Source organism: Ailuropoda melanoleuca, chromosome 2 (genome assembly GCF_002007445.2).
Source record: "Ailuropoda melanoleuca isolate Jingjing chromosome 2, ASM200744v2, whole genome shotgun sequence".
Lineage (NCBI taxonomy): Eukaryota > Metazoa > Chordata > Mammalia > Carnivora > Ursidae > Ailuropoda > Ailuropoda melanoleuca.
The window spans coordinates 36,679,491-36,700,841 of NC_048219.1; the positions used below are offsets into that span (position 1 = coordinate 36,679,491).

Genomic DNA, 21,351 nt, shown 5'->3' on the forward strand with positions numbered 1-21,351 from the left:
TGCAGCAAGGATAAAGAATAAAAGCATGATAAAACTGCTTTAACATCCTGCAGAAGGGCACTGGAAATTGAACTTCTTGGAATTAAAAGTTGTAGGCAGATTTATCTATCCACCTGTCCACCCACCCAAACCAAGCAACATTTATTAGGACCTACTTGTTTTAGGCACTGTGCTCCCTGCTGAGGTTGTAAAAGTGACTAAGATAGTCTCTCTAGAAGTAATCAAGCAATGTCCATTCATTTTGAGAGAGTAATCAAGGAATGTTAGTTCATTTGAGCCCTAGTATTTTGTAAATTATTGGGCAAAGTGACCATAGTGTTCACATAGAAATTGTATTACAGATAATCAATTTGAAAAAGCCTTTTAAAAATGATATATGTGGGTAGGAGCAGTTTTTAAAAAAATGTATTTCAACATGAAAGGATAACTATATATTTAGGAATTTTATATTCTTACTCTTTAGCTTCTTAGTTTTGATTTTATAATTTGAGTATAAATATTCATGACAATAAATACCATCTGAACATTTTATTTGATTTTAAGAACTAGTTTATGTGATTACATTCAGTTTTACATATTGACAAATCATGATATTTTATTTGCAAATCTCATTTTAGAGAGCACTAATATGTATATCCTGAGCCAAATGAGGCAAAAAGAAAAGGTATTTTTATATTATCCCCTCATAAAAGAGTTAATTATATTTGGAATATAGGATATTATTATTAACAGTATTACTGATGATACCTTTTATTAGCTAGTTCAAGAGTGTACAAAACATTTTAGCATCCATTCTCATTTGATTTTCATAATGGCCTGATTAGGCAGAATAACATTTATCTTCATTTAAATTGAAAAAAAGTATTAGAAAAATTGTAATATACTCCATATCTTATGGACAGTAATGGGAACATAATACCATTATTGACGTTTCTTTGCATATATTTAGACTGTAGTTTATATTTTTATTTTGTAGATGAAAATAAACTGCTGCCTGCAAGATCAGGATGTACAATAGAAGATCATGTAATTGCGGGAAATGTAGAAGAATTTCGTAAAGATTTCATTTCAAGAATATGGTTGACCTATAGGGAAGAATTTCCTCAAATAGAAGGCTCGGCTTTGACAACAGACTGCGGTTGGGGCTGTACATTAAGAACTGGCCAGATGCTATTGGCTCAAGGACTCATACTACACTTTCTTGGTAGAGGTAAATCAAATCTCTGTTTTGGGGGGAATTTTTGTTTTGTTTTTTGTTTTGGGGGGCTGAGGCAGAGGCAGAGAATCTTAAGCAGGCTCCATGCCTAGTGCAGAGCCTGATGTGGGGCTCGATCTCAGAACCCTGAGATCATGACCTGAGCCAAAAATCAGGAGTCAGAGGCTTAACCAACAGAGCCACCCAGGTGCACCTGTTTTGTTTTTTTTCCAAACTCCAGCTTGCAAACTGTGTAAAATTTCTTATGGTTAATTTCTTGACTTCCTGATGTCTTCTAAAATTTGTAACTAATCTAGCATATTCCATCTTTATTGAACTAGGCTAGGTATGACTTATATGTAAGTGTAAGTTTTTAGTAGCCTTTGGGTTTTTTATTGTTATTTAGTTCTTTTTGATTGAATTATCTGAATTATCTCCAGTTCAGTAAATCTTGGGCAGGTCAATAGCAGTGACTTTGAACAGATAGTTGATATTTTTACATTATTTAAATCTTAAGAAATTTAAACCAGTTTATTTTCTCTCTACATATCAGTAAGGCTTTAAAATGTTTTTATCTTTACAAATATGATTATAATCAGTTAACTTCCTTAGGCATATTCTTAATAGGGTCATCATGCTTAGTCTTTTAAACTCTCAAAAATGTCATTGATACTTCCTACATATATCTATTTAAAAAAGAAAAACCTTTCTTACCATTTCTATTAGCCCATTTTTTTAATGATTTTTTATTATATTATGTTAGCCACCATACTGTACATCCCCGGTTTCTGATGTAAAGTTCGATGATTCATTAGTTGCGTATAACACCCAGTGCACCATGCAATACGTGCCCTCCTTACTACCCATCACCGGTCTATCCCATTCCCCCACCCCCCTCCCCTCTGAGGCCCTCAGTTTGTTTCTCATAGTCCGTAGTCTCTCATGTTTCATTTCCCCTTCTGATTACCCCCCTTTCTTTATCCCTTTCTTCCCCTACTGATCATCCTAGTTCTTATGTTCCATAGATGAGAGAAATCATATGATATTTGTCTTTCTCTGCTTTCTATTAGTCCATTTTTTATAATTTGTACATTTGTAGGAAGATTTTAGTTTACTATTTTAGGTTATCGAATATGGCTATTACTAAATATTATCATATTTTTAAAGTGTTAGATAATTTCCCTGCAATGCATGGCAAATATTTGGTAACCTTTCTGTAGGGATTATTGATGAGATTATTTAGAGAGAATGTTTATTCAAGAATGGTATGGATAATACAAAGAAAAAGAATTTTTAAACTTTCTCTGGGATGATTTATTTGTAGTCTTGTGTAATCACAGGCAAGAATTGGGATATTCTTCATAGTTCAACTAGTTCTCTGAATCTGTGACTCATTTTGTTAACTTAAAATTACATGTATGCTTGGAACAGTCTTATCACAAAAACTGTGAAGTAGTGAATATGGTTGGTTTTGGGGGGATCTTTGATCTTTAACGACTTCTATTTATTAACTTTTCATTTACTAGAGAATTGATATTACTCCTTAAACAATGATTGAGTTATTTTTGAAAGGTTTGAGAAAAAAAACGAAGAAAAGAAATTTAAAACTTCCATGGTTAGACTTCCATTTTAACATATAATCAAAGCAAAATCTGCTTTCCAAAGTTACTCTCTCATTAATGTTAATGAATATGTTTATTGTGCATTTGGGTAGTCAAGCTGGCTATCTGATAAGCAGTACTGGTAAGGGAGTACAGAAGTCCTCATTCCATTTCAGCACTGTCAAAGAAAAGAAAAGAAAGAAAAACATTTCCCGAGTTGTTTATTTGTACCCGAGTTTACTATTTTTTAAAAAATTATCTCAATACTATTTTAAAAATATATCTCAAAGTTTTATTGAGATATAATTTACATAACATAAATTCACTCATTTAAAGTGGACAATTCAGTGGTTTTTGGTATGCTTCCAGGGTTCTGCAACTATATCCATCACCTAATTTTAGGACGTTTTCATCGTTCCCAAGAGAAACCTCATACCCTTTGGCAGTCATTCCCAATACCCTGCTTGTCATATGCAGCCATTAATCTACTTTCTGTCTCTATAAATTTGCCTATTTCTGAGTTTACTATTTTAGCTAAGTAACCTATATGACTTTAAATGCTATATCCTTATTTTAGTAGAATTGTTAAAATCTAACTATTTAAAAGATCTGAACACCTTGCTTTGGAACTACTATAGCTTGGACCTGGCCTGACGCTTTGAACATTGAAAATTCAGACTCTGAATCATGGACTTCCAACACTGTAAAAAAATTTACCGCATCATTTGAAGCATCACTTTCAGGGGAAAGAGAACTCAAAACCCCAACAGTTTCTCAGAAGGAAACAATCAGGAGATATTCTGATGATCATGAAATGCAAAATGAAATTTATCACAGGAAAATCATCTCTTGGTTTGGTGATTCCCCTTTGGCTCTCTTTGGTTTGCATCAACTAATAGAATATGGAAAGAAGTCTGGGAAAAAAGCCGGAGATTGGTATGGACCAGCTGTGGTTGCTCATATTTTAAGGTAAAATTCTATTAAAATCTTTCGTCTTATGACAGAGGTCCTTAGGCTCAGAGATACTGATTTTGGCAGTGCATGTATATAATTGGAACTTTTAAAGTCTTACTGTTTGAGAATATTCATAAGGAAGCATTCATTTGTTAATAAGGAAAAAATAAGACATTGCAACTCTAGTTACATTTAATTTATGACAAATTTTTCCTCTTTTGTGCATAGGTATAGATATCCAGGGTCTCTTTCTAACCAGGTTTTCATTATACTACCTTATTGGAATGTTCTAAAAACTAACAACTCTTTCAACCTTGGAACATGCATAACATTATAGTTTTTTTTTTTTTTAATAGTGTAACCTGGGGGCTGTAATGTACTGATAGTGTAATGAAATGTCAAGAGCTAAAATTGATGTTTTCAGCATTTCTTTGCACACATCAAATTCTTGTGAATTGTAAATGTATGGGACTATTAATATTATAATTATATCATAGTAAAAGTGAAGGGTCTGTGACATTCAGAGTAGTTAGAAAAAAGTCGAAAGTCAAATTTCACTGTACCTTAGCCTTTTATGTGCCATTTGTTTGGATACTGCTTAATTAAAAAAAAAAATTGTCTAATTTGTTGTGTGTCCCATTGTTGTAAATGGAATCACTAATATGTCACTCAAATATAGTATGTTATAGTAAGTTTACTTCATTTAAAATCATGTATAAATTAGAAATTATTATACTTTTTTTGCATATTAACAGGCTTTTATATTTTATAGGCCAGAGGCTTAACAAATAGAAATGTATTTGCCTAATGTTATTAAATGGATTGTTAATACCGAGTCCTGCTTGGTATGATATTTATCAAAGCATAATTATAAAAGCTTAGTTTCTACTCTTCAAGATATTACGTTCTATACCCCAGGGATCAGAACACTTTTTCTGTAAAAGGCCTCATGGTAAATATTTTAGGCTTTGCAGGCTATAAAGGGCTCTGTTGACCATTTTTCTTTTCTTTTTTTGTTTTACAACCCTTCAAAACTGTAAAAGCCATTCTTAGCTTGCAGGTTGTACAAAAACAGGCCACAGGTTGTATTTGGCCTATGGGCCATAGTTTGCCAATCCCTCTTCTAAATGAACGCATACAAACATAATAAGTCATGTGAAATTAAAAAATTATGAAGATACAGTTAAATAAAAATATTTCTATTTCTCCAATTTGTGTAATTTCTTTTTACAGGTGTTACTGTGACTTTTTTCTTTTTTTTTTTTTTTAAAGATTTTATTTATTTATTTGACAGAGATAGAGACAGCCAGAGAGAGAGGGAACAACAAGCAGGGGGAGTGGGAGAGGAAGAAGCAGGCTCATAGCAGAGGAGCCTGATATGGGGCTCGATCCCACAACGCCAGGATCACGCCCTGAGCCGAAGGCAGACGCTTAACCGCTGTGCCACCCAGGCGCCCCCACTGTGACTTTTTTCAAATCATGTGCACCATTGAGAACATTATATTCACTCAGAAATATTTTTCAACTTGTAGTTTTACTTATAGAATTCTAAGACTCAAAATTAAGAAATTCATTTGTTCAGGTTACATAGGTTTTTGAGTGAAGGGAAAAAAGTCATCCATGCATGCATGCGTGCATGCATTCATTTATTTTATTTAAAGATTTATTTATTTATTTATTTATTTGAAAGAGAGTGTGGGGAGAGGCAGAGGGAGAGAGAGAGAAAGAATCTCCAGCAGACTCCCTGCTGAGCATGGAGCGTGTCTGGGGCTTGATCTCATGACCCCAAGATCATGACCTGAGCCAAAATTAAGTCTAAGGCTTAACCGACTAAGCCACCCAGGCGCCCCTGTAACTTATATTTTAATGTTCTTTGAGTAATTTAGTGTAATACTCTACTTAGAAAGGATTGACCAGATTTTGATACCATTCAGATTTTGAATGCAGACGCTACAGGTTAAATAAGAAAGTAAAAAAAAAAAAAAAAAAAAAAAAAAAGGTGGCTTTCTTTCCCCTTAAATTAAGTCTTTAATTATTAACTGGAAATGTTAGGCTTTTAAAGGATGATATGTGTTGTTTTTTTAGAAAAGCAGTTGAAGAAACAAGACACCCTGATTTACAAGGAATAACTATTTATGTTGCACAAGACTGTACAGGTGAGGAATGTATATAATTCTAATTTTTTCTGATTATTTGGTTATACTTTTTTATTTAGATAGAATTGGCATAGAACATATTAGTTTCAGCTGTATAACATAATGACTCAGTATTTGTATGTATTGTGAAATGATCATCACAGTAAGTCTGATTAACATCTGTCACCATACATAGTTACAAAAATCTTTTTCTTGTGATAAAAACTTAGTAGAGAGAGTAGATAAGATCTAAAAGATTTGCAACTTTTTAAAAAAATATTTTGAGAGAGAGCACAAACGGAGTGAGGGGCAGAGGGAGAAGGAGAGGAACAAGGACAGGCAGACTTCACGCTGAGCAGGGAGCTGGACGTGGGGCTTAATTCCAGGACCCTGACGGGATCACCACCTGAGACCTGAAGGCAGATGCCCAACCAGCTGAGCCCCGCAGGTGCCCCTCTTAGCAACTTCCAAATATAACAACATGATATTATGAACTGTAGTCCCCATGCTGCATGTTACATTCTCATGACTTATTTATTTTGTAGCTGGAAGTTTGTACCTTTCACCTCCTTTACCCACTTCACCCTCCTCCCCACCCCCTGCCTCTGGAAACCAGCAATCTGCTCTCTGAAGGGAAAGCTCATTTGATTAAAGTATATATTAGTTCAGAAGAGTCAGAGATAGGGATGGTTATGTGTGTGCTGCCTCAGAAAAATTAGAGAATTTAAACGTTTATAATTAGAAGCCAATACTAAGTAGTTTGGAAAAAGTAAGATGATACTTTTTTCAAAACATAGAAAGAACTCTTGTTGCATTTTTGTGCCTTTGGTTTAGACTGACTATGGGAGATAGGGAGCTGCTGAACAGAAGAATGTGATAGCTCATAATCTAAATTTGGAATTTAAAGAGAAGAAGTCGGGCACAAGTAGCAGAATTTGTTAATCAGCTAACTGTACAAGAGCAGAAGAGCTTGGTTTTCTTCAAACAGGGAGTTTGAAGAAAGCTTTTTTGTTGTTGTTGAACAAAACAAAGTTTTGTCTATATTTGGTTCAACAAAATCTTCTCATTTTCTCTTGAAGTATTCTACTTGGCCTGTCAACACTCATCACTCTACCCAAACTTCTCTTATCAATAATTTAATCTTTCTAAAAATCCAGTGGTCACTTCTCAGTCCTCACATCACATAATTTACCAATAGCATTTGACACAGTCCACTGCTTTTTCCTCCTTGTAATGTTTTGTTTACTTGATTTCTAGGATGCTACTTTTTAGGTTTTCCTTCTACCTTGTCCACTCCTTCACAGTTTTCTTTGCTGGTTTTCCTTATCTCGCTGATCTCTAAAATTGCACTCGACCTTTAGACCTCTTCTCTTATACAGAGATTTGAATTCACCTGGTCTTGTGGCTTTACAGGACCATCGATATGCTGTCAACTGCCAGATTTATAGGACCTCTCACGAATCCAGGCTTTTATATCTATAACTGCCTACTCATCTCCCTGCTTGCATGTTTAATAGATATCTGACACTTAGCATGTCTAAAACTGAATTCCCAATCCTCCTACTCTTTCCCTTCCTATAGTGTCTATCATATGTCTTTGTAAATGGTATGTCTCTTATTCTGGTTATACCAAAATCATTCAGATCACTTATGACTCCCTTTTTTCCCTCTCCCGTCTTGCATTTAACATATTAAGGAGTTCTTTTAACTTACTGATCACTTTTAACCAGCTCCAAATGACATCCCCTGACTGTTCCCTATGTTCACAATTATTGCCCTTGTTCGAGCCATTATCATCTCTTGTTAGATTATTGTGGTTTCTTTCCTTCCTTCCTCCCTTCCTCCCTTCCTCCCTTCCTTCCTTCCTTCCTTCCTTCCTTCTCCTCCCTTCTTTCTTTTTCTTTTCTTTTCTTTTCTCTTCTTTTCTTTCAGATTTATTTATTTGAGAGAGAGCATGTGAGCGTGAGCAGGGGAGGGACAGAAGGAGCCAGAGAGAGAATCTCAAGCTGACTTCCCACTGAGTGTGGAACCCGATGCAGGGCTTGATCTCAGGACCCTGAGATCATGACCTGAGGTGAAATCAAGAGTTGGATGCTTAACTGACTGAGCCACCCAGGCACCCTATTTTCTAACTGTTCTCTGTGCTTCAGCCCTTGCCCCTACAGTCTGTTATCAACACAGGAACCACACTAGTAAAGTGTAAGTCAGATTAGGACATTCCTTTCTAAAAAACTCTTCAATAGCATGCTCTCTCACTCAAAGTAAAAAACTGCAGTTTTTACAATGGCCTTTAAGAGTTCACGCACTGGGGTGCCTGGGTGGCTCAGTCGGTTAAATGTCTGCCTTTGGCTCAGGTTGTGATCCCAGAGTTCTGAGATTGAGCCCACACTGGGCTCCCTGCTCAATGGGAAGTCTGCTTGTCTCTTTCCCTCTGCCCGTCATCCTCGCTCATGCTCTCTCTTTCTTGCTATGCTCTCTCTCAAATAAATAAATAAAATCTTAAAAAAAAAAAAAGTTCACACAACCTGTCTTCATTCTCCCCCAGTGTTTTACTTTATCTTCTAACCTTATTTTCTATTATTTTACCCCTTGCTAACTTCCCTCCAGAGCCACCGGCCTCTTGTTCCTGGAATGTGCTGGTTATGCTTCTGCCTTAAGGCATTTGCATTGACTGATCTTTATACCTGGAATGCTCTTCCCCCAAGTTTTGGCATTTCGTGGTTTCTTACTTTGTCCTGACTTAAATGTTATGTTTTTCGAAGGCCCTCCTTACCAGCTTATTTTAACCCCCACTCCCCCACGCCTACATTTCCTGTCCATCTTTCTCCCTTTGTTTTTCTTCAAAGCACTCATCCCCATCTGACATAACTTTTTTTTTTTATTAAGATTTTGTTTATTTGAGAGAGAGAGAGTGTGCACAAGTGGGAGGGGGTGGCAGAGGGAGAGGGAGAAGCAGACTCCCCAGTGAGCAGGGAGCCCAACATGGGGCTTGATCCCAGGACCCTGAGATCATGACCTGAGCTTAAGACAGACACTTAATCGGCTGAGCCACCCAGGTGCCCGCTGCAGCCGTCTGACATAATCTTATATTTGACTAATTCACTATTTCCTTATATTAAGAGTATATGATCTAGGAGGACAGGGCTGTTCCTCTATTTTGCTCACTGGTGAAGCCCTTAGTGCCATATAGTAGGTACTCAATAAGTATCTGCTGAATGTATAAATGAAGTAGACTTTTTTTTTTTAAGATTTTATTTATTTATTTGACAGAGATAGAGACAGCCAGCGAGAGAGAGAACACAAGCAGGGGAAGTGGGAAAGGAAGAAGCAGGCTCATAGCAGAGGAGCCTGATGTGGGTCTCGATCCCAGATCGCCGGGATCATGCCCTGAGCCGAAGGCAGAGGCTTAGCGACTGAGCCACCCAGGCGCCCCAAAGTAGACATTTTTTAACTCATTGAGACCTTGATAGTGATAGCAGAGATTAGATGACTCAAATGGGGAGGAGGGATTAGAGTAAAAATGTTTCTGAAAATCATTTTTATAAAATTTAATACATATTTATTATATTTTTCTCAGTTTACAGTTCTGATGTAATTGATAAACAGTGTACTTCCATGGCCTCTGATAATACAGATGACAAAGCTGTTATTATTCTAATCCCTGTTAGACTTGGTGGGGAAAGAACCAACACCGACTACTTAGATTTTGTAAAGGTATGAAATAACTAATTTTTTTTAAGGCAATGCTAGCTAATATGAAAAATACAGAAGGTTTGCAGTCTTTTTTTCTATGAAATGGATAGTAATGATTTTATAATTGTAGATTGTAAAGCTTGATATTAGAAATTTTTAATTTCAATATTATAAGATCAAACATGATTTGAAGGGTATGGTGTTCTATGACCAAGTAAAAAGCCTTTTAATCTTTTTGTAGCTAATGAAGGAGACATAGAGCAATAATCATAATCTGTACTATGTCTACAGTTCCCATTATCCGTATTTGTGATTGTTTAAAAGTATGTACCTTTGTTTATTTATAAATCCCACATTAAACTATTTTGAGATAATGATTGAAACAAACTGAGTTTTCTATTATTGCTGTATTATCTCTTAACTTGTTTCCTGTGCCACCAGAAGGTCAATAAGTAAAATGACTATTTATTTATATAGACAGAAATGATGAAGATAGTATGAGGGGAGGTTCCATCTTGGTTTTCTTTATATTAACCAGTTAAAAATCTGTTCTATTTGAGAACACATAATTCTTCTTNTGACAGAAATGATGAAGATAGTATGAGGGAAGGTTCCATCTTGGTTTTCTTTATATTAACCAGTTAAAAATCTGTTCTATTTGAGAACACATAATTCTTTTTTCCAGATGAACCTGTCTAATTATGTTATCTTGTTTTGGGCACCACAATGTTTAGTTAATTATTTAAAATAATTTTATTTTTGATTTGAGTAAAGTTGACACACACTGTTACATTAGTTTCAGGTGCACAACATAGTGACTCAATTTCTCTATAGGTTATGCTGTGCTCACCACAAAGGTAGCTACCATCTGTCACCATACAACCCTCTTACAGTATCACTGACTATATCCCCTATGCTGTGTCTTTTATGACTGTGACTTATTCATTCCACAACTGGAAGCCTGTATCTCCCACTCCTCTTTACTCATTTTGCCCATCCCCCACCTCCCTTCTCTCTATATTTATAGGTCTGATTCTGCTTTTTGCACAAAACTTTAACTCTTGAAATACTTAGTTTTGGTTAAGACTATAGTACTTTTTTTTTTTTAAAGACTTTATTTATTTATTTGGCAGAGAGAGACAGCCAGCGAGAGAGAGAACACAAGCAGGGGGAGTGGGAGAGGAAGAAGCAGGCTCACAGCAGNAAAGACTTTATTTATTTATTTGACAGAGAGAGACAGCCAGCGAGAGAGAGAACACAAGCAGGGGGAGTGGGAGAGGAAGAAGCAGGCTCACAGCAGAGGAGCCTGATGTGGGGCTCGATCCCAGGAGTCTGGGATCACGTCCTGAGCTGAAGGCAGACGCTTAATGACTGCACCACCCAGGCACCCCTAAGACTATAGTACTTATATTATTTTCATAGTTTTAATAAAGTTTCTCATCTTTTCAAGGCCAGAGATGGAATTCCTCTTTGAATGGAGTGTTTTGGCATATAGTAATCTCGAAATTTGTCTTTTTTTTTTTTNTTTTTTTTAAGATTTTATTTATTAATTTGACAGAGAGAGACAGCCAGCAAGAGAGGGAACACAAGCAGGGGAAGTGGGAGGAAGAAGCAGGCTCCTAGCAGAGGAGCCTGATGTGGGGCTCGATCCCGGAACGCTGGGATCATGCCCTGAGCCGAAGGCAGATGCTTAACTACTGCGCCACTCAGGCACCCCTTGAAATTTGTCTTTTATGTTTCAGTAACAGTTTGTTCCCCACGTGAAGCCTCGTGGTCTATGTGTATATGGGTGGAACATCTATCCTCACCGTAGATTGTGCTGTTTCTAAAAATCTAGAGCAGTTGTTTTCAATACATGGGATATGGAAGTTTTCTAGGTGGTATATTGGTTTTTTGTAATAGTTACTAAAATTCTGCAGGCATACATGTTACTAGTAATACCGATACTATGGTCTATCGATAATATATGAATCCCCTCAGTAGAAGTGGGGTTTTGATTTCTAACATGTGGGCTCTTTAGTAAAGTTAATGGTAGAACGTGGGAAGTTATAAACCATTTCACCTAGCGAATCCATTGAGGGTTTTGGGACTTCTGCCATGTTGCCATGTCTCAGTAGGTTGTAATCAAGTCTGAACTGGATTCCCTCTACCTTTTCTATAACCATGAAAAGATTAGAAACTGAGACAATCTTGGAACTAACTCCTTTAGCCAAACCCCATTTTTGGTGGAATGGGCTGCAGATGGCTTCAAGGCATGTTACATCTATCTGAGGGCTTTGCTACTTGGTGGTATTAATATTTTTTTATCAGATGGTAGGATTGCCTCATGCTCTTGAATGATTCATTGGAGTCTGAAGTGTAGTGAAACAAACCATGGTTAGCTGTTAAAGTGATCCTCAGTATCCAGCATATAGGGGTTGCTCAACAAATACTTGTTAATTCTCATATTTCTGTAATACTTTTAATACAGATATATCTCATTTTGCTTTCACAACAGCTAGGAACTATCTTGTCTTTATAAAACAGAAAAGACAGATAATAAGTCATAAGTTTAAGTTCAGATAGCAAACTGGTAACAGACCAGAATTTCTGTTATTTTCATATTTTCCCTAAAATATGGACTTTTATTTTTTTTAAAAAGTATTTTATTTATTCATTTACCACGAGCAGGGGGCGGAGGGGCAGAGGGAGAGAGAATCTCAAGCAGACTCCCTACTGAGTGCAGAGTCCAACTTGGACTCACGACCCTGAGATCACAACCTGAGCCGAAACCAAAAGTCGGATGCTCAACTGAGCCACCCTGGCGCTCCTAAAATATGGACTTTTAAAAACGTAATACTCTTTGAGCTTCTACCCATTTAATTTTTATATTTTATACATTTTAATTTTTCAATTATCAGCAAAAAATGGCTAAAATGGCTGAGTGAAGTAGGTTATATGGTATGTGTTATGTTTGCTTAGGGGTTGGTTGGGGCAACAAAATGATAACTTATAAAGGGGCACTCACTTGGAAGTGAAAAAACAGAGTGTCTTATAGTCCTAAAAGAAGAATAATCATCTTCCTCTCCCATTTCTTCTTCCTCCTCTACTCCCCTTTCTCTTTCTTCACCTCCTTCTCCACCTTTACTTCCACTGCCCTTCCATGCCTCCCACTCCTCTCCCCCTCTCCCTCCACTTCCTCCTCCTTTGTCAGCAGTTGTATTTTTTCCTGCCAAACCATTGTGCATTGTACTCTCTAAAATTCACCACTCAGTTCTATTTTTCAAATTTATTAATCAAGGTAATTCCAGTCTTTCAGAGATGGTACCATCCCCTGCTACATCCTGTGAGGAGAAAGAAATTTGGTGTGGTGCTTTATCAGCTCTTAGCTCTGGAAGTTTATTTATTTATTTATATATATTTTAAAGGACCTGGAATGGGGAAAATCTAATATGTTCTCCTTCTCCAGCAAGACAAATTAGGACTTTTCTTTTTGACTGATTACTTAGTCTTATTTATTGCTTCATGGGTACAGTTCAATAAATTCTCACCACTAGATAACTGTGAAGAAGCTTTTTTAGGAACTGAAAAGTGTTGCAGGTTTCCAAAGATACAGTCTCTTATATGTAATGGCATTCTGGTTCCTAATCTGTTTCTAAGTGTTTATTGCTAAATCTGCTCTAGTCTGTTGCAAAGGAAATATAGATGTCAGGAACCAAAGTCTTTGTTCCATTACTTGGAGTCATTCTTTTTTGCTGAGGAGAGTCACTGATGATTCTTGCTATGTATTTTTTTCTTTATTTCCTTTGCTATGAGGGACTTAGAACTTTCACTTCCTCATGGCTTTCTCTGTCAGAAACATTTTGTGTCAGCTGATCAGATTGCCTCAATTTGAAGTCAGGCACTCTCTAATTAAGGATTTTTGTTTGAGGGGAAAGGAACAGAATAATATACTATTAATGGAATAATAATAAAAATAGAATGTTTTGTTTATTTTCTGTATAATTTCATCTTATTTGTTAGCTCTAAAATTTTAGCCTATAATATGCCTTCTTTGTTTTATTTAACTTTTTTAGTTGCAGTTCTCCTTTCCAAAGAAACCTCTATGATATTTTCACATGACTGAAAATATACAAAGTTGTTTTCTCTAAAGGGTTATTTATAACAGTAAGGACCTGGAAACAAATATTCATAATGGAGATTTTAAAGTACATTGTGGTATTTTCATAAGTTCGAATATTTTACAGACATTAGATATTATATTAGTGATCTATATTTGTTGATAGAAAAAGATGTTTACAACATAATGAGTGACTAAAGTTAAAACAGCATATATAGTGTGATGCCACATACATTGGTTTATATTCATAAATTTCTGTGTGAATATATGTAACATAGATCGAGTTCAAGATGGTGTTCCCCAGATATTAATAATGATGAGCTCTGAGTGTTGGGGTTTTGGGAAATTGTTAGTTTTTTTTTTTTTTAATTAGTTTGTTTAAGTAATCTCAACAGCCAATATGGGACTTGAATTCATGACCCTGAGATCAAGAGTCGCATGCTCTTCTGACTGAGTCAGCCAGGCACCCAGGAAATTTTTACTTCTGTTTTTAAGTAGGCTCCATGCCAAGTGTGGAGCCCAAAGCAGGGCTTGAACTCAGGACCCTGTGATCAAAACCTGAGCTGAGATCAAGAGTTGGACACTTAAGCCCCTGAGCCATCCAAGGCCCCCAGATTTTTACTTTTTAATATGTACTCTATGTGTGTTTTTTAAATAACAACCACATATTATTATTATTTTTTAAATATTTATTTATTTTAGAGAGAGTGTGTATGCGTGGGGGGGAGGGGTAGAGGGAGAGGAAGAGAGAATCTCAAGCGGACTCCGTTCTGAGTATGAAGCCCAATGTGGGGCTCCATTTCACGACCTGAGTGGAAACCAAGAGTCAGGTGTTCAACTATTGCACCACCGAGGCGAGGCGCCCCCAAACACATATTATTTTTAAGAAAACAATTAAAAAAATACTCCATGGTTTGATTACTTGTTAAAGGGAAAAAAGCATTAGTTCATATACTCTGTATTTTTGTTAATTAATTTATTTAAAAGATTTATTTATTTTGAGAGAGGGAAAGTAGTGGGAGGGGCAGAGAGAGAGGGAAAGCGAGAATCTGGAGCAGACTCACTGCTGAGTGTGGAGCCCAATGCGGGGTTCTGTCTTACAACCCTGAGATCACGACCTGAGCTGAAACCAAGAGTTCGATGCTTAACTGACTGAGCCACCCAGGCGCCCCACATACTTGTTATTTTTATATCTTCTAGATTTCAAAACATCCTGTCATTTAAGGGAAGGAAAGTTAAGCTATTATTTAATACTTCTGGGGTTTTATAATGTACATTTTATCATTATTAGTGTTCTCTAACTTTATAATATATGCTAAATATATATATGCATAATATAAGCTAAACTATTGATAAGACTTTATGTGATTCCACTGGACATGTTTTTTAAAAGGTATAGAGTCATTGGGGCACGTGGGTGGCTCAGTCTGTTGAGTGTAGAGCTCTTGGTTTCAGTGCACGTCACGATCTCAGGGTTGTGAGATCAAGCTCCACGTCTGGCTTCCGTGTCCAGCTTGGAGTCTGCTCCAGATTCTCTCTCTCCCTCTCCCTTCCCCTCTGCTCCCCACTAAAATAAATAAATAAAATAAATAAATAAATAAATAAATAAATAAATAAATAAATAAAATGATTTAAAAAAAGAAATAATCTTTATTTTTTTTTAAATTTTTTTTNGCTCAGAGCGGAAGAGCCTGATGTGGGGCTCGATCCCCTAACGCTGGGATCACGCCAAGCCGAAGGCAGACGCTCAACCGCTGTGCCACCCAGGTGCCCCAAGAAATAATCTTTAAAAAAAGGTTTAGAATTAGTTGACCGGCTTAAATAGAATTCTACTTAGAATACATGCTGGGGGGCACACTAAATACTTTACTGAGGTATCCCTTATATTTTATGATTAGTAAATTAAGTTGACTTTAAATACAATAACAATTATTATTTGCCTCGGATTAAATTATTTTCATTCGTCTTTATGTTTATTCCAGTACATTTATGAAAAAGCATTAAAAATGTGTCAAGTGAATGCCGTTGATTAGAAAATGGTTTGTAGTTTGGGATTCTAAGACTCGAGGTTCAGTGAAAACAGTAATAAGATCTAAGAACTATTTCTAGTATTTCAAAAAGCCTGATGAAAATACTATGTTGATCATGATAAGGCTGCAGCAACTAACCCAAAGGCCAGGTGTTTGGCTCTGGCAGGGCTTTCATTGCCTTTATATGGTGACCTTATTTATTTCTGTATCTGGCATATAGTGGTAGTTAATGCTGTTGAGTGACATGCTGGTCAGAATAGTTGACTTAATCATGTTAATGTTGAGTGTTTCAAAGAAAATGGAAAATAGTGTGGTAGATAAAAGGATTCTAAAATATGGGGGCATATGTTATAACAGTAAAACTAGTGGTGAAAAATTTGGGAACTACTATACATTCTAAACTGCTAATATAAATTTGGTTGTTTTGAATAATTACCATTTGCATCTTGACTCTAAATCTGAATTAATTTCTTTTGGCAGGGTATTTTAAGCCTTGAATATTGTGTGGGTATTATTGGTGGCAAACCTAAACAGTCATACTATTTTGCTGGATTTCAAGGTCAGTGATTTAGTAAAATATATTTCTTTATTGTTTTCTTTTAAAAGTCGGAAAGTTAATTTGGGATCATTTGGAAACAGGATGATTAACAGAGCAAAATGAGTATCTTATAAATTCATCAGTCCTACCTAGCCACTCATTTGTCATTTGGTCCACAACATAATTGGATTCTGTAAAATGTATGTTTAATTTCTGTTATTGCATAAACAGGCATAATTTATTGGTTTCACTAAACTTCAGAAGACATTGCTGCCACATTCTGGCAGTTACTATTTACATATTTACTTTTTACCAGTTTTAGTGGTGCTAGTTGATGATAAAATGACAAGCAATATGTTCTTCCTGTCAGGATAAAGTAGTGCGATACATTTTTCATATGCAAACTGTAGAATATAATTGTGTGTTTGTGAAAGTAATTTTATCACCAAAAATTAAATGACAGTCTCATCACTTTATAAAAATTCTGCTTATACAAGCATATTTGATTATGCAAAAGTTAATCTGTCCTGTGCAAACCTATGTTTCAGTCAATGAATATCAGTCTGGCAAGCTGTTACTCCCAGGTTTTTTTCAGCTATTCTACATAGAAATTGGATTGTAAGCAGTGTAATAATAAGGTGTTTTTTGAATTACTTGTCTTCTGTTTTGTCCTTGTAGATGACAGTTTGATTTACATGGATCCTCATTACTGCCAGTCTTTTGTAGATGTCAGCATAAAGGATTTCCCTCTTGAGGTACTATGGATAAAGAGCTAGTACTGTTTTCTCACCATATGAAGCAAACTCTAAGTATATAGAGATGTGCTAGACAGCAATGCTTTTATGGTATTACAAGTTAATAATATTTTACTGATTTATAAAACCATAATCCACACAGTGGTCGAAGGTTAAATAATTTGTTGCTGAATTTTAATTTATGACATACTTTCTTCTTCATTTATCTATGTCTCTAACTTGTTAGATATCCAACCCTATTAAAATAAATGATCAAGCCTCCAAGTTATTTTGTAGATAAACAGCTGAATATTACTGAAGAATTTAAAATGTTAAGCATGTTGAATAAAAAGAAAAAGAGGGTAAGAAAAAAGTGATGGAGTTGGGTTAGAATGACAGAGTGACTTGAGACTTTCTGCTAAATTATTTTAAGTATAAGTATTATTTAAGTATAATAGTTGAGTCTTAGCCCCTAGTTTAGTTTAGTTTTCCAAGAGCTAAGTTGGGTTTCTAATATTTGTTTAGCTCTGATTTGTTTTTAAGATTTTATTTATTTATCTGAGAGACCGAGAACATGAGTTGGAGGGCAGAGGGAGAGGGAGAAGCAGACTGCCCGCTGAGAAGTGTGGGGCTTGATCCCAGGACCCCGAGATTGTGACCAAAGTGAAGGCAGACCTTTAACTGATTGAACCTCCCAGGTGCCCCTGTTTTAGGTCTGATTTCTTAACATATTCTTTTCCTTTATGTCAAGTTATTTGTGATCCAGTATTTTATTTTTAAATTTTATTATTATTTAAAAAAATACTTATTTAGTAATCTCTTTGCCCACTGTGGGTTTCGAATTCACAACCCTGAGATCAAGAATTGCATGCTCCACCGACTGAGCCAGTCAGGCACCCCTGTGACCCAGTATTTAATTCAGAAAATTTTGAGAGTGCATAAGTGAGACATGTAATTATTACATGGTTTTGGTTCTTATTTTCCAGGTTGTTGCCTTTACAGACTTTTAAAATATTTGTAATCACTTGAGTGGCATGGATCACTGTTTTTCAAGGGCTTGACAAATTGGAAATATGGTTTAATACTTACTTTAGTAACAGCTTCCTAGCTAATATTAATATTTAGTAGTATTTAAAGGATAGATTATAAAAATAAACTGTAAGATTAAAATCTGGTTCTGAGGCATGCCTGGGTGGCTCAGTCGGTTAAGCATCTGCCTTCGGCTCAGGTCATGATCCTGGGGTCCTGGGATCGAGCTCCAAGTCTGGCTTCCTGCTCAGCGGGGAGCCTGCTTTTCCCTCTCCCTCTGCTGCTCCACCTGCTTGTGCTTGTGTGCATGTGAGCGTGCGTTCTGTCTCTGTAAAATAAATAAATAAATAAAATCTTAAAAAAAAACCAATCTGGTTCTGAAAGATACATTATAAAACATCCTAGCATTCTTTGTAAACTATTACCTGAACTAAAAGTACAAGTATCTTGAGGCCAGACATAAGGTTTGCTTTCTGTTTTCTTCCTTCATAGTATCTTCGATGTAAACCTTAATAAATATTTCTAGTTGACTGATTGATACTGTGGGAGGCATGACAGAATTGTGCTATGTGAACCACGTTGTAATTCTCTTTCAGCTGCGTGGTGGTCTTGTGGCACTGATTCCTATGTCTAAGTTACATTTCCACTATATCTGTGCCATATTAACTCCTTAGAAAAGGAGATATTTGAAACTCAGATGGAAAATTATTCATAGCATTCTAATATTAGCTAAAATAGGCAAATTAAAAGATTATTAGTGTTGACTGTTTCAACCAGTAGAGAGAGACTTTTCATCTGATATTTTGAAAGATTCTACAAAGAAACCAGGTGAGTGACTATCCTGGTTATATCTGCACTAGCAATATTAGGAAGGCTGCAGCTCACTATTGGGAGGCAGGTGCAACACTTCACAGATGCATCAGTACAAGCTTGAAGTAGGGTGTTGATGGTGAGAATGGAAAAGAGGAAATGATTTTAACAGACTTTGTAAAGTTTGGTGAAGTTATGTAACTTTTGAAATGTACAGAAGCATTTATTTCTTATATAGTGGGGCACTGAGAAAGTGGGTTTAGATTTATATTTTTGAGATGCTGGTAGAGTATCTCCACCTGTCTGGGTAATTCCTCTGGACAGTTTTTCATTTTTCTCAGCTCAGGGATTTATCTTAGGCTATTTCGTGAATAGTATCATTTATTTTTCTATGAGAGTGTAATATAAAAACTACAGCAAGTTGCTTTTGTACAGAAATAAAATTTTACTTTTTGCTTTTTATCATATTTTAAGCTTAAAATGCTCCAAGTGGAGGTATTTTAACTACCCTATATTATTAGCCATCCTTGGCTTGTTATGTAGGTTGTGTGTATTTATGCTATTGTAATTTTGCAGTGGATTGACATAATTATATGAGCATTCTAAAACCATGCTTATACCTCAGTGATTAAAATTATTTTTTAAAGATTCTATTTATTATTTGAGGGGGGAGGAGCAGAGGGAGAGAGAAAGAATCCCAAGCAGACTCCATACTGAGCGTGGAGCCTGACATGAAGCTCAATTTCACGATCCTGAGATCATGACCTGAGCTGAAATCAAGAGTTGGCTGCTTAACCAATAGAACCAACCAGGCACCCAAAATTATTTTTGAAAGAAACTTTTTTTGAAAGAAATTTTTTTTGATCAATACTTGTTTTTGGTCAGTAGATGGAGAAATTAAAATCTTAGCTCTTTTATTCAATTCCATGTAAGTAATCACTGGTAGTCCTGATATTTGAGTGAATGCCTTGAATCCGATAGGATTATGAAAGTTTAAGAAAGTAGTATGCTATCTGAATATTTGAGACTGAAGAGGAGATTTAGCAGATTATGTCTTTTGTTTTTCGTATGGTATTGAATTCCTGTATATTTAAGAGTTGAACTTTTAAAATTTTGAAACCAAATCAGACCAAGTATTCTTTTTTATTTTATTTTTTAAATTTTGTTTATTTGAGATAGACTGAGAGAGAGCGAGAGCACAGGGGGGTTGGGGAGAGGGAGAAGCAGACTCCCCACTGAGCAGGGAGCCCAACGCGGGACTCGATCCCAGGATCTGGGATCACAACCTAAGCTGAAGGCAGACACTCAACCGATGGAGCCACCCAGGTGCCCCTCTTTTTTAATTTTTTAAAAGATTTTATTTATTTGAGAGACAGAGAGCAAGTGGGTATGAGTGGGGGGAGGGGTGGAGGACGAGGGAGAAACAGACTCCCCACTGAGCAGGGAGCCTAACATGGGGCTTGATCCCAGGACCCTGAGATCATGACCTAAGCCAAAGTCAAATGCTAAACTGATTGAGCCACCCAGACATCCCGCCAAGTATTCTTTTTTTAAACTACCATTTAGTGAGCTCTTTCCATATGCAAGGCACTGTCCTAAGCACTATAGTTAGTTGTCTCTTGAATTCTTTTCTTCCCTATAGTTCCAAATGCTTTATGTATATATTTGGATTAATTTTGCATTCTTTTTTTTTTTTTTAAGATTTTATTTATTTATTCGACAGAGATAGAGACAGCCAGCCGAGAGAGGGAACACAAACAGGGGGAGTGGGAGAGGAAGAAGCAGGCTTATAGCAGAAGAGCCTGATGTGGGGCTTGATCCCATAACACCAGGATCACGCCCTGAGCTGAAGGCAGACGCTTAACCGCTGTGCCACCCAGGCGCCCCTAATTTTGCATTCTTGTGATACTTTCTTATAAAATATATTAGTAAATATGAATTTATATATTAACTTTGTAGAAAAGAATTTCCTTCATCTTTATCTGTCTTCACAGAGTTTTTAACATTGTGAAGTGAATGTAAGTAGTTATGAATGTATATATGTCTATAATTTTCATATAGAGAATGGGGTATAAAGGAGCAGCATGAACCACCTTAAGGAAAAAAGTTGTGAAAAGATAACTTGAAATTAGAAGGGAATGAGAAGAACTCAAATGGCCTTTAGCAGTGAGGGTATGTTGAACTGTGGGTTCCCACTGTCAGTGGTTCAGGTAGAGTATCAATTGTGGGGATGAGAAGACTAGAAGATCTGTATCTTCATAGGTATATATTTATATGTGTGTGTGTGTATTTAATAAGATATCGCAAACCAGAAACTACTACGTCATGTTATTTATGATACACTTTCAGAATGACCGGTTCTAACTGTTATAAATAACAGATTCTATTCTATTATTAAGGCAATATTTGATTTCCTAATTACTAATATTCCACCAATAAGGCAAGAAGAGCCTTATTTTATTTTTTAAAGATTTATTTATTTATTTATTTGACAGAGATAGAGACAGCCAGTGAGAGAGGGAACATAAGCAGG

At 36.0% G+C, this 21,351-nt stretch overlaps 1 protein-coding gene across 3 annotated transcripts in view; it reads left to right on the forward strand.

Moving 5' to 3' along the window:
• The window catches only part of ATG4C (autophagy related 4C cysteine peptidase), an 88,809-nt gene that overhangs the window by 41,707 nt on the left and 25,751 nt on the right, over positions 1-21,351 (forward strand). For all 3 annotated transcript variants that reach the window (XM_011223011.3, XM_011223009.3, XM_034653603.1), the window contains exons 4-9: positions 977-1,210; positions 3,435-3,765; positions 5,836-5,906; positions 9,463-9,599; positions 16,188-16,266; positions 16,924-17,000. In XM_011223011.3, the coding sequence (XP_011221313.1) occupies positions 977-1,210; positions 3,435-3,765; positions 5,836-5,906; positions 9,463-9,599; positions 16,188-16,266; positions 16,924-17,000 (929 nt within the window). The remainder of the gene's footprint in view (positions 1-976; positions 1,211-3,434; positions 3,766-5,835; positions 5,907-9,462; positions 9,600-16,187; positions 16,267-16,923; positions 17,001-21,351) is intronic.